Source organism: Solanum lycopersicum, chromosome 11 (genome assembly GCF_036512215.1).
Source record: "Solanum lycopersicum chromosome 11, SLM_r2.1".
Lineage (NCBI taxonomy): Eukaryota > Viridiplantae > Streptophyta > Magnoliopsida > Solanales > Solanaceae > Solanum > Solanum lycopersicum.
Genome location: NC_090810.1, coordinates 36,355,078 through 36,374,868, shown reverse-complemented (window position 1 = coordinate 36,374,868; position 19,791 = coordinate 36,355,078). Strand labels below are relative to the sequence as shown.

At 37.2% G+C, this 19,791-nt stretch overlaps 1 protein-coding gene across 2 annotated transcripts in view; it reads left to right on the top strand.

The window, feature by feature from the left end:
- LOC101260691 (D-lactate dehydrogenase [cytochrome], mitochondrial) overlaps window positions 1–19,791 on the top strand; it is a 43,239-nt gene that overhangs the window by 15,370 nt on the left and 8,078 nt on the right. For both annotated transcript variants that reach the window (XM_004250729.5, XM_010314814.4), the window contains 6 exons: window positions 4,507–4,581; window positions 10,381–10,489; window positions 12,113–12,222; window positions 14,607–14,669; window positions 15,902–15,981; window positions 16,092–16,222. In XM_004250729.5, coding sequence (XP_004250777.2) covers window positions 4,507–4,581; window positions 10,381–10,489; window positions 12,113–12,222; window positions 14,607–14,669; window positions 15,902–15,981; window positions 16,092–16,222 — 568 coding nt within the window. The remainder of the gene's footprint in view (window positions 1–4,506; window positions 4,582–10,380; window positions 10,490–12,112; window positions 12,223–14,606; window positions 14,670–15,901; window positions 15,982–16,091; window positions 16,223–19,791) is intronic.

Sequence of the window (19,791 nt, the reverse complement as noted above, 5' to 3'; positions counted from 1 at the left end):
AAAAGCATGATAAATTGTGTGACACTCCCCAACTTAGGTATGCAATTGCACCTAGTGCCACAATTGACTCTAAGCCGAGCGTTGCTCGACAACTGCACCACCAATGTAATAACATCCCTTAAATTAAAAAAACAAACAAGTACATCTCGACTTAAAAATAAGCCCTCGGCCAACAAGGCCCCTGTCAACACACCCAGTAATCAACTCAGCTAATTTCAACAATTCATATAGATAGACACTAAATCATGTCTGGGTCATCGAAGCCACTATCATGTCTATAATGAAGCAATGTTTTGCAGGCGGTCGAGGTCACCATGATATTTTAGAAACATATAAACTGAACAAATAAAAATATATGAGCAAGGCCATTACACCACTGGGTTAGAAGGACAAAACAGCAAGCCGCCTAGCACAACTGACATCTCACATCTATGCAGCCCAAAGTTTGCAAGCCTCTACGAGTATTTTATTTGGCAGAATAGGGTATCATATGAACATGACAAAACTCTAGCAAACCTCATATCTGGCTACTTCAGAAGAAGGGAAGCTGGTCTATCTACTAGAACTCGGTTACACTATTGAGGACACCTGTGTACCTGTCTATCAAGACATCTAGGCAAGAATGTAGCGCCCCAAGGCACTGTGGTATCCATACTAAATAATGGATGAAGGAAATAAAATAACTGAGCAAGTCTCATAATATACCGAAATCAATAAGGTAAGGAAGTCAAGAATAAGATGAGTGTACTAACCTTCTCCTAAGCATATAAATATAATCAAACAACAACTTAACTGAGCTCCCATTAGCTCGATAGGTACAAACAGGACCACCTACCTGAGCCCCTATATGCTCGGAAGGTGCCAATTTAGTCTATACACAGCTACCATTAAACCCCTAGCCCCTTAAGGTAGTTATTACACCTCAATAGGTTCTTAGACACTTTATACATAGCCCCGAAGACAATCAATACCTTCTAATAGCACCATAGGAATCTTGTAGCCCTCTTTGGCATCAGTATTGCCCCGTTGGTAGCACATAGCTCTCTTAGGCATCAACATAGTCCTCTCAAGCATCTATGTAGCTCTGTAGGTAGCGCATAGCCCTCTTAACCATCAATATATCATCGTAGGCAACATATAGTCCCGTAGGCAAATGTTTTGTTTCTCCAGCTAATCTCAAAGTGCTTCGAGGGAAACAATTAACAATCAAATATCCTGAAGGCAAGCAATGTGGTTATAAGTAACTTATACTCATCACGCCTTACCTAAACATGGGGTCGCGCATAGCAGAATATATATCTCAATGAGGAATTCTATATCAACCATGATGGCTAACTTAGTCAAATAAGGCAATGTGTAACTTGGCGACAACAACTAGTCATATCTTTTCTAAGACTTACTGTATCTTGAGAATACTTGGGGCCCTACATATGTATCTTTTGCGTTTTGGGATCATATAGTTGTAACTAAGCCTTGTAGGCTTTTATAATTGTATTTGAGCCTTCTGGGCTCCTATATCTGCACCTCGAGCACACCAGGCCCTACTAATGGTCAAAATTGTCAATTTAGACATAAATGAAGTCATAAATGAGTAGACTTCAATATAGCTCTATAGTATTCATCACGGTCTTTCTTGATATTTTATAGCTCTTATAAGCAAAGTATATCTCCATAGGAAAGCTAAGCTTGACAAAGTCCCTTGTAGGCAACAACAAAGTCTTGGCCTGAAATACTAACAACTGGCGAGTCAAACAATCTTCTTATTTGTCAGCAAGTAAGGTGACTTTCTAAGCAACCTACACAACAATTTGTTTGTCACGTTGAAGTATAAAGGTCTCTAACAAATAAGTGGAACACCTAGCAGCTCACCACTATAATTCAGTAGGCAGCCACAAAGCTATTACCATAAGGTAAAATTACAACTCTATTTTTTAGCTATATAAGCGTCATGATATGCCAAAGTCCTATAGGAGAGCTATGTAGTTTATAGGCATTGCAATAACATAACTTTATGCCAAACTAATTGCTATGCTGCCAATATCAACGTGAAAAGCTACAGAGCTAATTACAAAGCCCTTGAGGCATGGCTAGGCAACAAACTATCAATAGCCAACTAATCAATGACAACTTATATGAGAAGATTCTTGCGATGCTTTTAACATGAGGTAGCAGCTAAACAAGACAAATTGTAAAACGGGAAACCCAACTGTATGCATATACATATATCTAACTCCAACAACCAATTCAGTCAACAATTATTATGGCTTTGAATACTATAAATAATTAATTACAAAAACCAAGTTATATTACCTATACGAGGAGGAAACGAGGAAATTTGGCAAAAAGGTTTAGCCTTAACATACCTTTTCCCATCGAATTCACACCACAATCATACTTCTTCCTGGCCCCTACGATTGTACAACATGGGATAATCTTAGTTAACAAATAACGATATGAATTAGTTAGAAAGACTGACAATCAATACAAGTTTCCACTATAAAATACTACCCGAGGTGTAAAGTAGCTAAAAACCAATAAAAAACGCTCGTACCTCGACATACACCCTCGAAACAACACCATGAACACCCTATAGAGCCATTATTCCGCTACCACAACACCCCGAAGATATATCAGGATATTCAGAGAGACAATTATACCAAAACGACAAGCTTGTGAATGGAGCAATTTCTGTTAAAGTCTTAAGCCAAGATCATAAGCATATGAGGTTGATTTGGGATGTAATTTACTGGTTTTTGTACAAAAATTATGAGAAAAGAAGAACGGTTATATAATTACAACCGACCTAGGGGGCCCACTGGCCACATATTTTTTAGAGTATCTCTATTCTGGAGTTGTATGGACGAAAGATATAATGCTTTGGAAAGTAGACTCATAGACCTTCAATTTTATAGGTTATTGGCCCTCTGACTCTTTATGTTTTGGGAAAAAGCTTTTGAGACATTTAACCCATATTTCTGAAAGATTATGAAAGTAGCTTGCAATAACTTTTGCCGACCATTATTTTATAACTTGCTTTAATTTAAACTTAAATTATGACTATTGAACAATCCGAATGTCTTACCACATTCTTGTTAACTTATTATCATCCTTAGACTTTCCATGAAGGTATGGGTTAATTTAAGCATTCCAAAGGGAGGGAGGGGTGTTACAGGTTGCAAGCCAGCATTTTCAGCCATTGAAATCAATCAGAAACTCTAAAGCAGAGTTGGAAAGACAGTTGATAAAGAGAGATATCAGAGGTTGGTTGGAAGACTCATATATCTCTCACTCTAGATTAGACATAGCCTATTTAATCATACCGTGAGTGGTTTCACGCATTATCCGGGAGATCCTCATGTGCAAGCTGTCTTTCACATTTTCTGGTATCTGAAGTCCGCTCCAGGGAAAGGTCTACTTTTCTCTCGACATGGTCACCTCCAAATAAAAGCCCTTACTTACGCGTAGTTGAGCTGGATCTTTAGAAAATCTACATCCGGTTACTCTACACTCATAGAAGGAAATCTGGTCACTTGGAGAAGCAAGAAGCAAAGTGTAGTTGCTAGATCAAGCGCGAGGCATAATATAGAACTTAGACCCAAGATGTTTGTGAAATATCGTGGTTATGAAAGCTAAAGAATTTAGATTGTCCGAAAAAGGGAAACTTTCCTTGTATTGTGACAACAAGGTTTGCAACCAGTATAGCTCATAATCAAGGCCAACATGACCAAACAAAGCATGTTGACATTGATAGACTCTTCATCAAAGAAAACATTATGCGTAGTGTCTTGAGTTTATTCCATATATCATCAAAAAAGTAGCTAGCTGATGTTTACCAAAGGGCTCAACAGATGGACTTTTCATAGTCCATACTCTAGTTTGCAAGTTGGGCATGTGTGACACATTTGTACCAACTTGAGGGGGAGTGTTGATTGATATTGGTTTCCTAGCATAATTGTAGGAGAAAATTGTTAGAGACTGATTGTAGATTGATATAGTATTAATTGAAATTGATTAGTTAATATTCTTTCATTATTTAGTCAGAGAACTTATAAGTACCCATTCTCATTATATGTAAAATCATCCACAAATACAAAGAATACTCTCTTCTCTTGAGATCTTCAATTACATATGCCCCGATGCTGTTGAGACATAAAAGAACTTGATAAGATACACACTGCCCTGTTCCTATGGAGCCTTGCAAGAATTTGAGGTTCTTGTGGTGTCAGGCTTCTCAGAGAAACTAGGCCTCATTGGTGTGATCTCTCAATAATAAATTTTTTGAAGTTATTGCTTTTGATCTATTTAATGTCTCTCAGAAATTGATGCAATAAATTTTTTCATATGACATCGTGTATCTTCATTAAATTAGAAGCTTGATCATATATTTCATGTTTGTCTTGCTATTAGGCTGGTCTATGTACCCCCATTATAGAGAGAGTTCTGCTTTCTTATATTGTCCTGTAAAAGCTTTTTATTGAACTCTTCTTTTACATGATATTGGCACAGGTTGCTATGTGCAACTTTCCTACAATTAAAGATGCAGCAGATGTTGCTATAGCCACAATGCATTCTGGTATACAGGTTAGAACTCAATAGCTAATATGTATTAGAATTATGATAATTAAATTACATGATGTTTGTTGGACCAGTCTCCTAATGTATATTCATGATAATGTTCTGTGTATGGCGTTAAGTGCATTAACATCTTTGCAATTTATTGCATGTAAATATAATTATGCCTAGTTTAATTAATATGAGTGAAATACAAGCGAACTAAATTTGTATGGATTTTTCGTGTAAAATTTCTAGAGAAAAGAAAGAGATAGTTATGCACAGATGCTGTCATAAAAAAACGATAGTTGTGCACGATGGGCAATGTTTGTTGATTGTCGACAAGTACAAGCAAAATGCAGAGTAGATTAATGTCTTGATAATTCTATACTGGATGCTATGCCTAACTGCATTATGTCGGTATTTCCAATACCTATTGTTAGAGTGGGTAAAAGTCTAACATTGGTCGGGGAATGGATTTATAATCTCTTTATATAGACTTGGGCAATTCTCCCCTTATGAGCTAGATTTTGGGTTGAGTTAGGCTAGGTGCTATATTTTCACATGGTATTAGAGCTAGATTCATCCCCCTTTAGACTCATGGTCCACGCCCCAGTTGGGCCTGGACGTGAAGGGGGGTGTTAGAGTGAGCAAAAGTTCCACATTGGTTGGGGAATGGACTGGTGCTCTCCTTTTATGGACTTGTGCAATCCTCCCCTCATAAGCCAACTTTTGGGGTTGAGTTAGGCACATGTGCCATATTTTCACACCTGTAAATGTATTGGAGAGAATAGATGTTGTATGAAAGACTTTTTGTGGGAAGGAAGCTGTGACAACAAAAATGTTCATTTTGTTAAATGGAGCTCCCTTACAACTAGTAAGGAGGAGGGGGACTGGGAATCAAGAAGTTGGTATTCATAATCAAAGTTCAATGATGAAGTGGTTATGGAGATTTGGTGCAGAAGAATAATCATTATGGAAGTAGGTTATTAGGGAGAAGTATGACATGGAAGGAAAATGGACAACCAAAACTGTAAATGGTCCTTATGGAGTCAGTCGTTGAAAGTCAACTGAGAACTTATGGCCTTAGTTTATGAATAACTCAAGGTTCAGTGTGGGAAGTGGCATGAAGATGTCCTTTGGGAGGATAATTGGTTTGGCCAAGGAAATGGCATGAAGATTGTCACACCTCGAGCTACCCCCGAGACGCGGACACGAAACTTAGAATCACAAGTGATCCCAAGCTAACCTTGCTGGCATAATCATGAGCATACTAAAGATAATAAACTGATGCGGAAGCTAAATCAAAACTTGTTATGAAAAGATGGAGAATACCATATGCTAAAATTGATATATATGAAAACTAATGAGTCTAATACAATGAAAATATTAACTCAATACTAAGCTGAATCTTACTATGTCTGAAAATAGCCTCTAAACTGGACTAGAAATATTAGGACAAGCCCCAGCTAAATCTAGCAAAAACTGAAATTAAATGACTAAAGACTGAAATGAAACTCATGATTGTTGTCCTCGGAGAATGAGGACTCACCACTGAGTCTGTTGTACTGGAGATCGGAAATCAATCTATGCGTGATTTGGATACTGAGAAAAACATAACTGAACAAGCATAAAAGCAAGTATAATAATCTGACATGATAAATTGAATTTTGAGCTAACTGGATGTGATGACAAATTTATAACATGCTGAAACTGAATACTGGATATACTGATAAATGGTTAATGCAGAGAGTCTGACTGATCTGTGGGAGCTACTAATAATCGATGATAAAACCACATGATCTAAATGTGGAGTCCGATGTATACGCCCCATAGAGAGGACCCAATATACCCTGCCAGAGGTATAAAGGCATGCTGGCGTGATCACTAAACTGATTGCCCACAGAGGGGACTTACAACCTACTTGGCTCGTAGTTCTGGGACTATTTGGGTACGCTGAACCCTAGTCCAACTCGGTATTATGCTACACCCATGAATTCTGTAAATTTACTAATTATGTCTGAGTTTCTGTAAATACTGGATAGCTCAAGCCTGAACATGCAAACTGAGAATGCAATAATTATTCTGGTAATTATGCATTTATAACTGAGACATGTATATCTGAAGTGTCTGAAATATTTGACCTAGCATGTGTAATTCAAGAACAAAAGAAATACAAAGCTAGGGTTCTGAAATTCATGCTATAATCTGAGTAATAACATGATAATCTGATTGGGAATATATATTTAATAAATTCATGAAGTTCTATAAAAGTTCTAGAAACCCTAGGTCTAAGCATGATATGAGAATCAAGAATCTGACTGAAAGCTAGGGACCCAATGGGTGAAAGGAACCCACTAGTGAAATTCCACATACCGGTGATGAAATCCACATAAAAATACTTAAGTTTTGGGGCGGGAACTGCTGGAGCTTGTGGCGTTCTTGAACTAGGGTTCTTGAGCTTTTTCTCCTCTCTTGCTTCTAATTTTCTAGGTTTTGATTTAATGATTTGTTTTGGATATGTTTTAATTATGTTTCTAGGCTTAAACTAATTAAAATCTGATGATTTAGGGTCAAAACGACGTAACTTAGGGTTTAAACGAAGTGGGAAAGGTCAAAAAGACCCCTGGGAAAGTTGCTGTCGGGCCAAACGACGGCCAGGACTGACGGTCCGTCGTCTGCCCAACGCATTGTCGTTGGGTCCGTCGTCAGGGCCAGTTCGACATGCCTTTACTAAAATGGGCATAACGTTTTACTCGGAGGTCAAATTTTAGCAAGGTCGGTGGCTATAAAAACTAATTTCAGTTATCTATTTGTGGGTAGGTCATGGGACACCTAATCCATTTTGTGCTAAGAGTTATGCCCATTTGAAGTTGACCCAACTGCATTTCCCCTTAACTTGTCTGCAAATTTTCCATCTACGGTTAGACCTACGGACCGTGCTGGTCATCCGTAGCTCTTGTCAAAGAGTGGTTGAATGGGGGACTCGATCGATGTCACGGACTATGGACCGTCGTCTGACCTACAGACCGTCAGTCCGTCTGTCGATCAAGACTTAGCCAATTTTTCCCGGCTGAATTTTTGGAAGTTTCTGATCCCATCGATGGTTGTGCAGGACGGACCGTCGATGCAACCGTTGGTTGCACCTGCAAATTTTTCTGAAAAAAACTGATTTTTGGTCTATTTTGGCTACGGGTGTTACAAAGATATCCTTTTGGGAGGATAATTGGTTTGGTCAAGGACCTCTGAAATAACTTTTTCCATACATTCATAATGGCTCAAATGAAGTGTTATCAAAGGCGAAAAGCGCAAAAAAGTTCTTAAGGTTTGTGGGGGCTTTAAGCGCAAAGTGCAAATAAAGCGTGGGATTTAATGAAAAAGGCACAAAGGGAGAAAAAAATACAAATATATATGTTTAGTCCATGACTAAAAATTATATACATGCATGACCAATTTATGTCCAAAGAAATTGAAAAAAATTTATGATAAAGTGAAATATTAGTTGTCACTTCTTAATATGAGCCTCATTAGAAGTGAAAAGTTTGTCTTAGAACCTTGATGACGACACTGAAGCGCACATAAAAGCGAGGCGAAACGCTCAACATGTTTTGAGCCTCGCTTCAGGGCTTAAGCGCGCTTAAAGCGCGCCTTTGATAACTCAGGGCTCAATTACGAGAAGCAACAATAGGAGAGGTATGGAATAATCAAGGATGGAACTTTATCTTCAGAAGATAATAATTGAGAGATAGACCGACCAACAGAGTTTTAACAATGAAGAAGGCTTCAATTTTGTTGACTGTATGACTTGGCAAGGGAATAAGCAAGGAGAGTTCTGTTAAATCAATTTATAAGGAATTCAACCTTTCAAACACAACCATATTACATGCTAGTTATGAAGTTGATTCGGAAAGTTAAAATTCCTTCTAAAGTTGCCTGCTTTACATGGATATTGGAAAAGAGGCAGTTCTGACACTGGATAATCTAACTAAAAGAGGGTAACAACTATTCTAGATGCAACTTGTATGAAGAAGAGGCAGAGGCAAATGAAAATTAAGCATCTCTTCTAGCACCATAAATTGACTCTGCAGTTATTGAAAATCTTCAACTTAAGGGGTATTATGTGGGCTATGCTAAGAAGAATACTTGAAGTTCTAGCATGTTGGAATAGAGAAGGTAATTGGATTAGAAATAGAGATGGAAGATTGTCCCAGGTTGCATTTGGTTAGACAATTTTGGAAGAGAAAAATCTAAGATGCCTTGAAGATAAATCCTGTCATATTCAGAAGAGAAAAATGATGTGTTAGTTCTTTTCTATTTGTGGTGTAAGGGAAAGTATTAGACGATCGTGAATCTATTGTGATGTTTTAGAATCCTTGTCAGAGGACAAAGGATCAAGTGTTTTCTTCTGCATCCTCTGTAATTGTGGGTGACTCCACAAATTTTGTGTAGTCTAGATATAAATATACAAATATATTACCTTTAGAAACAAAAAAGGGGTATGTTTTCTATGAGCCTTCTATAATCTAGGCACAGAAGGTGTATTTTCTTTCATGCCACTAGGGTCTGAGGATACTATTAGTAGTAGATATAAACTAGGTTCATGCATAAGGGCCTTTATTTGGTCATGTTAGTTGTGAAGTATAGAAGCATGTATATCAACTGAGTAGCATAACCTATGTTGAGATACTTTGATCCAAATAGATAGACCTTCCAAGGCAAAGGTAAGGTGCAATATCTTTTTTTCTTAAGGAGTAGAGGCTTAAGGGACATATTTCTTTGGGTCTGCTAATGGGGTAATTCTTTTTGAAAATAGTAATGTTGTATTCCTCAATATTAAGGAAATGTTGTATCACGCCCCGAGCATAGACCCGACATGTAGCTAGCCCTCGGAAACCTTTGTTGGGCCTTAAGTGAATCCTTGACGTGACTGACGACGTAGCGAAAGACTAAACACATGCATAAGAAGCTGAAATTTTAATGAACTTTAACAAAACGACTAAATCTCATAAACTGTCTGACGATACTGACTTTAAATATAAATGATAGAATAAATCAAATGTCTGATTAGGAAACTGAAATAATCTTTCTAACTCTGTCTATTCATGTAGCCTTTACTGTTTGAAGGTGTTTGGACAAGACCCACGATTACCTTAAATCATACTACCAAAACAATAAGACTTGGAGTCTTCCGAAAACAAGGAGGTCTCACCAAAAGCTGACGAACGGATGATCTCAACGGAACACCCATTGATGATCGTGATACCTCTATCTGCATCATGAAATGATGTAGCGTTGAATGACTTAAGTACATGAAATGTACAATATGTAATAAAGACTAATGAAACAAGTAGCTGAACGGAATGAAAGACAGAAAATAACTAACTGAAGTAAACCATGAACATGAAGTTTCAAAACACTAAAATGAAATACTTTACATTTATTGGGCAGTTTCTCTAATAGACAACCATCACTATGGGCATCTTGATGATGCAACGTCTTGCTCACATTGCCGCCCTATACCTTGACGGAGCATATAGGTAATAACCTAATTATACTCTTGTATAAGATGTCCCTAATTATTGTCTGTGTGTAAGAACTTCTGTTCATTCACATCTCAAAAGGATACCAAATAAGTTAATGCTTTTTGAATCTTTATTTTCTTTTCATTCATTCATATGTATGCATGAACTGATAATTTCACTTGGTGAGTTTGTGTACGTGTTCATTTTCTATTGCTTAGTAATGAGGGGCTCTCAATTTACCTGTTGAAAAATTCAAAGCAGAAACCATAATTTTCCAAAGTAATTACTTTTTTCCAATGCACATTAGGTGTCAAGAGTGGAGCTCTTGGATGAAGTTCAAATTAGAGCAATCAATCTTGCAAATGATAAAAAATTGCCAGAGATTCCAACTTTGATGTTTGAATTTGTAGGCACAGGTAAAGATATTTTGTGGTTTGAATCAATGCAATTAATTTTCTTATGTTGTGACATTATGGTTGTTGCATCCTTACCTAGAACTTTTAATTTAAGTTGTACAAAATGACATGTTAAGTTGCTTTAAAATGGCTCAGAATGTGCTCTATCTGATGCCTCAATTGGTGAGAAAATTCATTACAATTCAATCAAGTTTCTTCACAAATGCAACTTTACAAGTTTTAGGAACTACAATTGGACCAAATATGCCCTTATAGTATGCATGTAGGTTCAAATATGTCCTCGATTAAATTCTGTGTGAATAAGGGCATTTTGGCCCAATAAAGTAGTGACGGGCATAATTGGGCCAAACTATTAACGGAGGGAAAATATGGTGAATTTCACATACTTTAAGGGCAATTAGATACCCTTTACTATTTTCTCTTTATACTTCATAAATGAGAATTTGCTTGCATCTATAGTTCTATTGATTATTTTGATAATGACTAGCGGCCGTCGGGTTTATATTTTGATAATGACTAACGGCCGTCTGGTTTTCACATCCTTAAGTCCAAATTACTCCTACTTGTTTGGCTAGGCAACCAAATCAATGAATTTCTATTTCAAATCCAAGTCCAAATGATGATAGTCATGCTTTTAGCACATGTATAATGATGCACCGGGAGGTGTCAGTTACTAGCCCTTTTATTCAGTTTTGTTTTGGCCATGATGATTGAAGCTCCCTTGTCAAACCATTTATCTCCTCTCTCTCTCTCCAGCATGGTCTTTGAGATATCTCTTTCAGTTGAACTCGGACAGTGTTTCCCTGTTTTCTCACTCGTATGCTCTCTTCCATTTCCATTCCACGCTTTCCTCCACTGCTCGTCTCCTCCTCCACTCTATCTCTCTCTTAGAATAACACTTGCCTTTCTGTCTACAATACTATCTTTAGTTTCCTAAAGCCAGATTTATGTACTAATGAGACTAATAGTTGATACAAAAAGCTTTAACATGTATGTTGCCTTTATTTTTCATTTACCATGTGTTTTTTGAAAAATACATTTACTACAGTATGGAGATTTTATTTTGATGGAGATTTGCTTAACAATTTCTAGGTACTCACTAATCATACCCTTCATTCAGACAAGTGATTTGAAATTCAGTTTTGTACAATTTGAAGTTTGTTGATTTATAATTCCGGTTGAACAAGTTCGTTGTACCGTTTCTGTAATGTGACAGATTGGTTTGAATAGATGACCATTATAGGTGAAAAATCAAGCCCCTTTCCTAGAATAGTAAGTGAGAAGAACAATTCAGATAGCTTAGAATATAGGAGTGCATATGGATTAACTGTAGTTCTGACAAAAAGTTCCTTTCAGTAGATTAGGATGATTGCCTTATTCTGTCTTTAGATGGGGTAGGGATTATAGCTCAGCTGCAGAGTGTTGAGCTTCCATCTGACCCTTTTCATGCGTGCTTCATAAGCTACTACGATATGCACTCTGAGAACACTTCATTGAACTTAAATGATGTTTTTCTTGGGGGCATGGTGTTTTGTCTAGGGAAGGGATATAGTCAATACTAACTATACAGAGGCCATATTGTTTAACTGTATATATCCTCACTTCTGTGCTGTTATCTATCAGAGGCATATGCACGTGAGCAAACACAAATTGTTCAGAAGATAGCTTCTGAGCACTATGGTTCTGATTTTGTTTTCGCTGAAGATCCTGAAGAGAAAAAGGAACTCTGGAAGGTACTCTATAATCCTAGTTCTGTTTGTTCAATATTATATTTTCTTGATTATGTTTCTATTCAATATTTCTTCATAAAACTGCCGTTTTTCTTTAGGCTTTAGTTCTTTTTATTTTTATAACCGAGAAATCCGTATGTGATCCGCGGCCCTTTGGACCAATCACGACCTTCTAAACTCGGTGGATAATGGGTCCGCCCCTCTACCCTTCTCCATTTAAATACCGGGCTTCACTTTGCATGGTGTGGGGCTTGAACCTGCGACCTAAGTCACAAATCCTCCACCTTTTGCCACTCAAGCTAGGCCTTGGGGGCAAACCCTTCAGGCTTTAGTTCTGTCTATCTAGATCCTATAAAATGAGGGAGTAGTAATGATATATCAAGTTTATTGACCATTGTAGCTAACAGTGGTAACTTCTATGAAAATCCTAGTCCTCGAGTGCCAAAAATTGAGATAAGTATAGAAACCTTTTCAGATTACTGGTCTCATGCTATGTTGCATAAAAGAAAATATACTAGCACAAGGAAAGCTTGTTTACTACTTAAGCAACTAAATGATTTTAGTATAATTTTCTCATCATAGGAAATGGAAAAAGGGACAACTATACCCATCAACTTAGCGATTTAGAGCGAACATACCCCTCGTTAAAGTAGTGGTGCATATATATATCTCAGTTATCTAACAAATGGTGCATATTTATCCTTTTCATTAACAGACCTTTATTTACTGAATCAACAAAAAAAATATATCCTAAAACAGGTTTTAAATACTAAAAATGTCACGTGCTTCAAAACATTACATCACCCATTTTTTCCCCCTCCAGACCCAACTCAAATAAAGGAAAAAACCCCATCCCTCTTCTACTCAATCATAAAATGGGTTTGAGTCGGGTCTGAATAAGAGAGGTTCAGTTTCATTTTAGTTGGGTTGGGTCTGGACTGGGTCTAGAGTGGAAAAGAAAACGAGTTAGGTAATTTTTGAAGTTGCATGACATTTTTTAAATTAAAAAATTAGTTTTAGAATTTTTAAAATTCAATCTGTTAATGTAAAGGGTAAATATGCTCCCTTTGTTGAATGGCGAGGGTATATATACACCACTTTCTTATTTAGGGGTGTATCCACTCTAAATCACATAGTTGAGGGGTATATTTTCCCCTTTTCCCTAATAAGAAAAAGTTTTCCAACTTCTAGCTGGTAAGATGGGAACTTTTAAACAATGACAAGGCTTCTCGTAGATTGAACATGCAAATTCTGCAGCAAAATAGCCAAGTGATTGCATACTTATCGGTAATTGCAGTTCTTAAATCTTTCCTATATGTTTTTCAGCACCAAAATGGTACCATGAAATGAGGAGGGAAATATATACTACTCAATACAACTGTACTACTGTAATTTTCTAGTTCAATTATTGAAAATGAGAAAAAAAATGAATTAGGAAATAGGGAAGATAATATTGACAAAAATAGATAAGGGAATGTAAATTAGGAAAGATAGAATGCCTTAATTGATTTTCTTCTACAATTGTAATTTTCTAGTTTCGTGATGGGAAGGTGAATAGGTATTTCCCTTATACTCGGTGCGACTCATTTATGTCGTTATGAATTATGAGTTCCCCACAATAGCTTCATGTGACATGATAATCTCACCCCTTCGGTATTTTGAATAAAGAGGAGCAACATTTTTGATTGATCACCCTTTTTCCAGAACAAGAAAAGATGCACTTTGAGTAGTAGTTATATGTTCTTCTCTGTTGCAAGAAACTGTAATATGTAAGTTTCTGCAAAGGAAGGCGTTCATTCTTTTAATAGGAGTCTTTGAGAACTGTAGTTAGACAATTGCTTAATTTCATTTGATACATTTTTACTGCAGCATATTCTTCAAAATAAGGTATGCCTGGTGTCAGTTCTTGATAGATACAATTATGATCATATCTGTCGAAAATTTGTAAGAAGTACCTTTTTTGAGCTCAGTCTTACTCTTGAAAGTCTTCCTTCATTTGGCTGCCATCAGCATGATCAGAACTCCAATTCCTACGTAAACACCTCATGACCAGAAACATTGAAACAGCTGAACCAAAATTGACTTTTGAAATATTTGTTCCAATATAAAAAGTATCCTATTGCTTATTGTGATTTCACATCTTATTCATTAGATGTTTATCCCTAAATGTGAGGAGAAACTTCTTTAAAATGCAACCATCATCTCGTCCATGCTGAGAAATTTCCCTTCAAATCCCATTTGACTTGGATTTTATGTTATGGAGCTCATAGCAACTAAGTGACTTCAGTGAAAATGTGATTCCATTTTGTATAGAAGCCAACTTTTGAATAGTTAGTAACTGGTCCTTCTACGATATTTGCTAATCGAGTGGCTTCTTATCTGTGTAGATAAGAAAGGAAGCACTTTGGGCATGCTTTGCAATGAAACCTAAGTTCGAGGCAATGATAACGGTTTGTTTCTACTGTTAAATTAGACTAAAATATTCTCCATCTACATTATTTATGTGTTTGAATTTGCCTTCTTACTTTCATTTGTTAAGTGTGTCTTATTCATATGTAGGTATTTAAATTAAGATTTTTTTGTTTTCCCCCCAAATCCCTCATCTCTGCCCAAAAATGAGGGGAAGAAGACAAGTATTGCTGAATATAGGACAACTAGGAGCTTGGTGTTGTTGCTACCTCTAGATTCGCTTTTAAGAATCATATTGAGAAAAAAAAAACCGATCATTGAATTGATTAACCTGAGATGAGAAATCTATCATGTCCGAGTTCTACGATTCGGGTTCAGAGCGGAATTGATACTCACCCTTTAGTAATTGAGCTAATTTTAGATGACATTTTATAATTAGATATTTTTGGAAGCCCTGAGAGCTTTGGTCTAGTAGTAAGAGCACATCGCATGATGTTTGGGTTAGGCGCACGTCATGGGTTCGAACGCAGGTCCAAACAAAAGCTTGGTATTTAAGTGGAGAGAGGTATTGGTTGGGGCCAGAGGTGGGGGGTGTATTACCACCTAGTTTAACACTGTGTACTGGCCTCAGATTTCTCAGTAATCAAATGATAAAAAATATATGTTCCTGAAATCGGGAAAAAATCCTAGAAAAGAACTAGGATGGCGTCTTGGGGCCTATAAATATTTGGAAAAGCATTCTGCCATAGTATTTCAGGGCGTGCCTATAATTCTGTTGCAGAGCACCAGAACCTCCATTCTCTTGGAACATATTGGTCCATTGGTCGTTCTGCATCCATGTTTCTGGAGCTTATTGGTCTTTATTGCTTTGAGTGCTGGGCCGATAATTAAACACCGGATTAGAGTGATGGAAGTTGGTTCTTGTACATGATTATTTGGACTGAAAAGGAGCTCCTTGAACCATGCTAGGGTGCTGCAAATGGATATTGATTTTAGCAATAAGTAACTGAGGGTAAAACTAGCATTCTGTTATGTTGTTTCTTTCACTTAAACCCCAACCTAGAAACACTTAAAAATCGGACATGATATATTATTTCTCATTTCTGCAAATATTCTTCTTTTTGTTCCAGTTAAATTCCCAACTCATAAGCATTATTAATAAGGTTTTTCTCATTTATGCGAAGATTTTAATATCTATATGCTTCTTAACCTGTTAACATTTTCTTTTTTTTGTTTTATTTCATTTTAATGAGCACACTTAGTTTTGTTACAGGACGTGTGTGTACCCTTGTCACATCTTGCTGAACTAATTTCAAGATCAAAACAGGAGCTGGATGCTTCTCCTTTAACGTGGTATGTTTTGTATGCACACAATTATTGTACTCAATGCATTGGGCACTATTAACCTTACGAATATGAGTTTGTATAATATATAATGCTCATTGCCTCTCTTTTTTTAACAGCACCGTCATTGCTCATGCTGGTGATGGAAATTTCCACGTAGTAGTTCTATTTGATCCTACCAAAGAGGAACAACGAAGAGAAGCTGAGAGGTTAAACCACTTCATGGTCCATACCGCGTTATCAATGGAAGGTAAAAGTTGCATTTTTCTGGGACTTAGTGATCCTCCTTTTTCGTCGACAATTTCCATGTAACACCTTGTCAAAGAAAATGGAAATATAAAAATAAAGAATATAGTCTAGCTTCATTTAGGCTATGATGTTTCAGCAGGAAAGGTCAGATATACCCATCAACTATTTTCTTTTGCTTAAACTAGTCACCCGTTATACTATTTGGCTATATGAGCCCTTACCGTCAAACAAAGTTTCATATCAAACCCTAACTTGACGGACTGGACATGTGGATTGATAAAAGCTCCAATTTGTCCAATTTTTTAGGGCATAGGCGGCCGCATGCAGAACAATTCACAACTTTAAAGGCCGGGGTCAAACCACCAAGGATTTTCTTCAATTGATTTCACAACTCAAAACATACTAGCAAATTGAATTCTCAACACTCATATATAAAATAGGGGCGGGGTTAGTAACAACTAAAATTCACCAATATCAAGTAACAAACGGGAAATCAACGCAAATATGATCTACCAAGTTTGGAAAAGACTAGAGGATATTTCTAGTATTTTAGAGTTCTTTTGACCTCCATAGGAGTTCTTTTCCTTTAGCAACTTTTGGATGTAAGTATTACTAGAATACTCCTTGTGAGTTCTTTTGTTTATAATACAAGTTACATTTCTCAAGAAGTTTTGAAAAGTCTAGTGGTGTGTGCATAACGATTAGGGTTTCAACTCAAATAGGCAAAGATTAATCACAATCAAATTGATTGATACATGGATAACATTTGGTCTAGGCTACATTCGATATTCTCTCGGACTATCAAACATCTGTTCCTTGGATTCTCTCAAGCTCCAAGACCTTTTTTTAAAACACCAAACATTGTTTTAGTAGATAGACTATCCCTAGCTCCTATCATTAAATGGAAAATTACTCGGATATCCCATCCCGAGCTCAAATCCATGGAGTAATTTCAACAAGTCCTTGTTTTTGAGTCTTATCCAACTCCGTTTTGCCTTCTCAAGCCAAAACAGTGTTAAAGAGCTAATCAATGTTTACAACCACTGATTTTTAGATTAAAACTTCAAGACAATCATAGATCCATTCCATAAAATCAATCTGAGTCGATTAATCAAATACTCATTTGGGGTTTTACACCCTCGTCTAGCGCATACATACCCCTAGTTAAGGACTTAGCTGCTCATAAAAGCTAATGTGATTCACAAAATCTAAATCACAAGCTCAGAGTGATATAACTTTGAAGTTTTTTCCCCTACTAGCTAAAAGAAGTTCTTCATTATTCGCTATGAATATCCAACAAAGAAGTCTCCCCTTATCCCAAACTGGAAAGACGATAAAAGTACATAATTAAACAAATCCCTATTCTATCTGTGAGAAATATTGGAGAAAATATTATTGAATTGCGTGTCTAAATTGTTACATGAAGACCCTATTTATAGACACTACATTGGAAACCTTTTCCAACTAGAATTCCTATTCTAAGTAAGAAATACTTATTCCTATTCTAACACTCCCTCTCAAGCTGGTGCATACAAATCATATGCACCTAGCTTGTTACAAATGTAATTAATACGAGGACATGAGAGACTTGGTGAACATATCTGCAAGCTGATCATTTGACTTCACAAATTTTGTAACAATATCTCGTGAGAGTATCTTTTCTCTGACAAAGTGACAGTCTATCTCAATGTGCTTAGTCCTTTCATGATACACTGGATTTGATGCGATATGAAGAGCCGCTTGATTATCACACATAAGTTTCATCTGATCAATTTTGCCAAATTTTAGTTCTCCCAGTGACTGTTTGAGCCAAACTAACTCACAAGTTACTGTCGCCATTGCTCGATATTCTGATTCTGCACTAGATCGAGCAACCTCATTTTGTTTCTTACACTTCCACCACACCAAATTACCTCCAACTAAAACACAATATCCGAATGTCGAACGTCTGTCAGAGGGTGATCCTGTCCAATCAGCGTCTGTATATCCAATGATATGGTCATGACCTTGATCCTCAAAGAGTAGTCCTTTGTCGGGGGCTGACTTTATATATCGAAGACTACGAACAACTACTTCCCAATGACTATCACAAGGGGAAGTCATAAACTGACTTACAACACTCACGGGAAAAGAGATGTCTGGTCTAGTCACTGTGAGATAATTCAACTTATCAACAAGTTGTCTATACCTTTCAGGATTACTAAGTGGCTCCCCCTGTCCCGGAAGAAGTTTAACATTCGGATCCATCGGAGTGTCAATAGGTCTACATCCCATCATTATTGTCTCCTCAAGTATGTCTAAGGCATACTTGCGTTGAGAGATAACAATGCCTGATCTAGACTGAGCAACCTCAATACCTAGAAAATACTTCAATTTGCCAAGGTCTTTAGTCTGAAAGTGCTTAAAAATATGTTGCTTTAAATCGGTCATACCATCTTGATTATTACCGGTGATAACAACATCATCAACATAAACAGCCAAATAGATACATCGACCTGGTGCAGAATGTCGATAAAACACAGAGTGATCAGCTCCACTACGAGTCATGCCGAACTCTTGAATTACTATGCTGAATTTCCTAAACCAAGCTCGAGGAGACTGTTTCAGACCATAGAGTGACCTACACAATCGACATACAAGGCTACTAGACTCCCCTAGAGCAACAAAACTAGGTGGTTGCTCCATATAGACTTCTTCCTCAAGATCACCATGCAGAACAACATTCTTTATGTCCAACTGATAAAGAGACCAATGACGAACGACAGCCATAGATGGAAAAAGACGAACAAATGCTATTTTAGACACAGGAGCGAAAGTGTCACTATAATCTAGCCCAAATATCTGAGTATACCCTTTGGCGACAAGGTGAACCTTAAGTCGATCAACCTAACCATCTGGACCAATTTTGACTGCATAAATCCAACGACAACCAACAGTATATCAACTTGCAGGAAGGAAGACAAGCTCCCAAGTACCACTCTTATGTAAAGCAGACATCTCACCAACCATAGCCTGCCTCCATCCAGAATGAGAAAGTGCTTCACCTGTAGTCTTAGGAATGGAAACAGAGGACAAAGACGACACAAAGGCATAATGGGGTGATGATAGACGATGATAACTTAAGAAGGTATAATACGGGTTAGTATTTCGAGTAGATTGTATACCTTTTTGAAGTGCAAGCGGTGGGCTAGGTAGAGGCAAGTCCGTAGTAGGAGCAGGGTCTGGCGCATGACATGAATCATCTGGGACTAGGGTTGGACATGGACGGCGATGATAACTTAGTAGTGGTGGCACTGCAACTGGAGATGTAGACATAACTGTAGATCCATCAAAGGTTGGCACTGGTAAAACTTGAGGTATGGGTAAGACCATAGAGACATCAGTATGATCAGAAGATGTATAGTAAGGCTGAGACTCAAAAAATGTAACATCAGCGAACATAACGTAACGATGAAGATCATGTGAATAACAACGATACCCTTTTTGAAGTCTAGAGTAACCTAGAAAGACACATTTGAGGGCACGAGGGGGTAATTTATCTTTCCATGGGGCTAAATTATGAACAAAGCA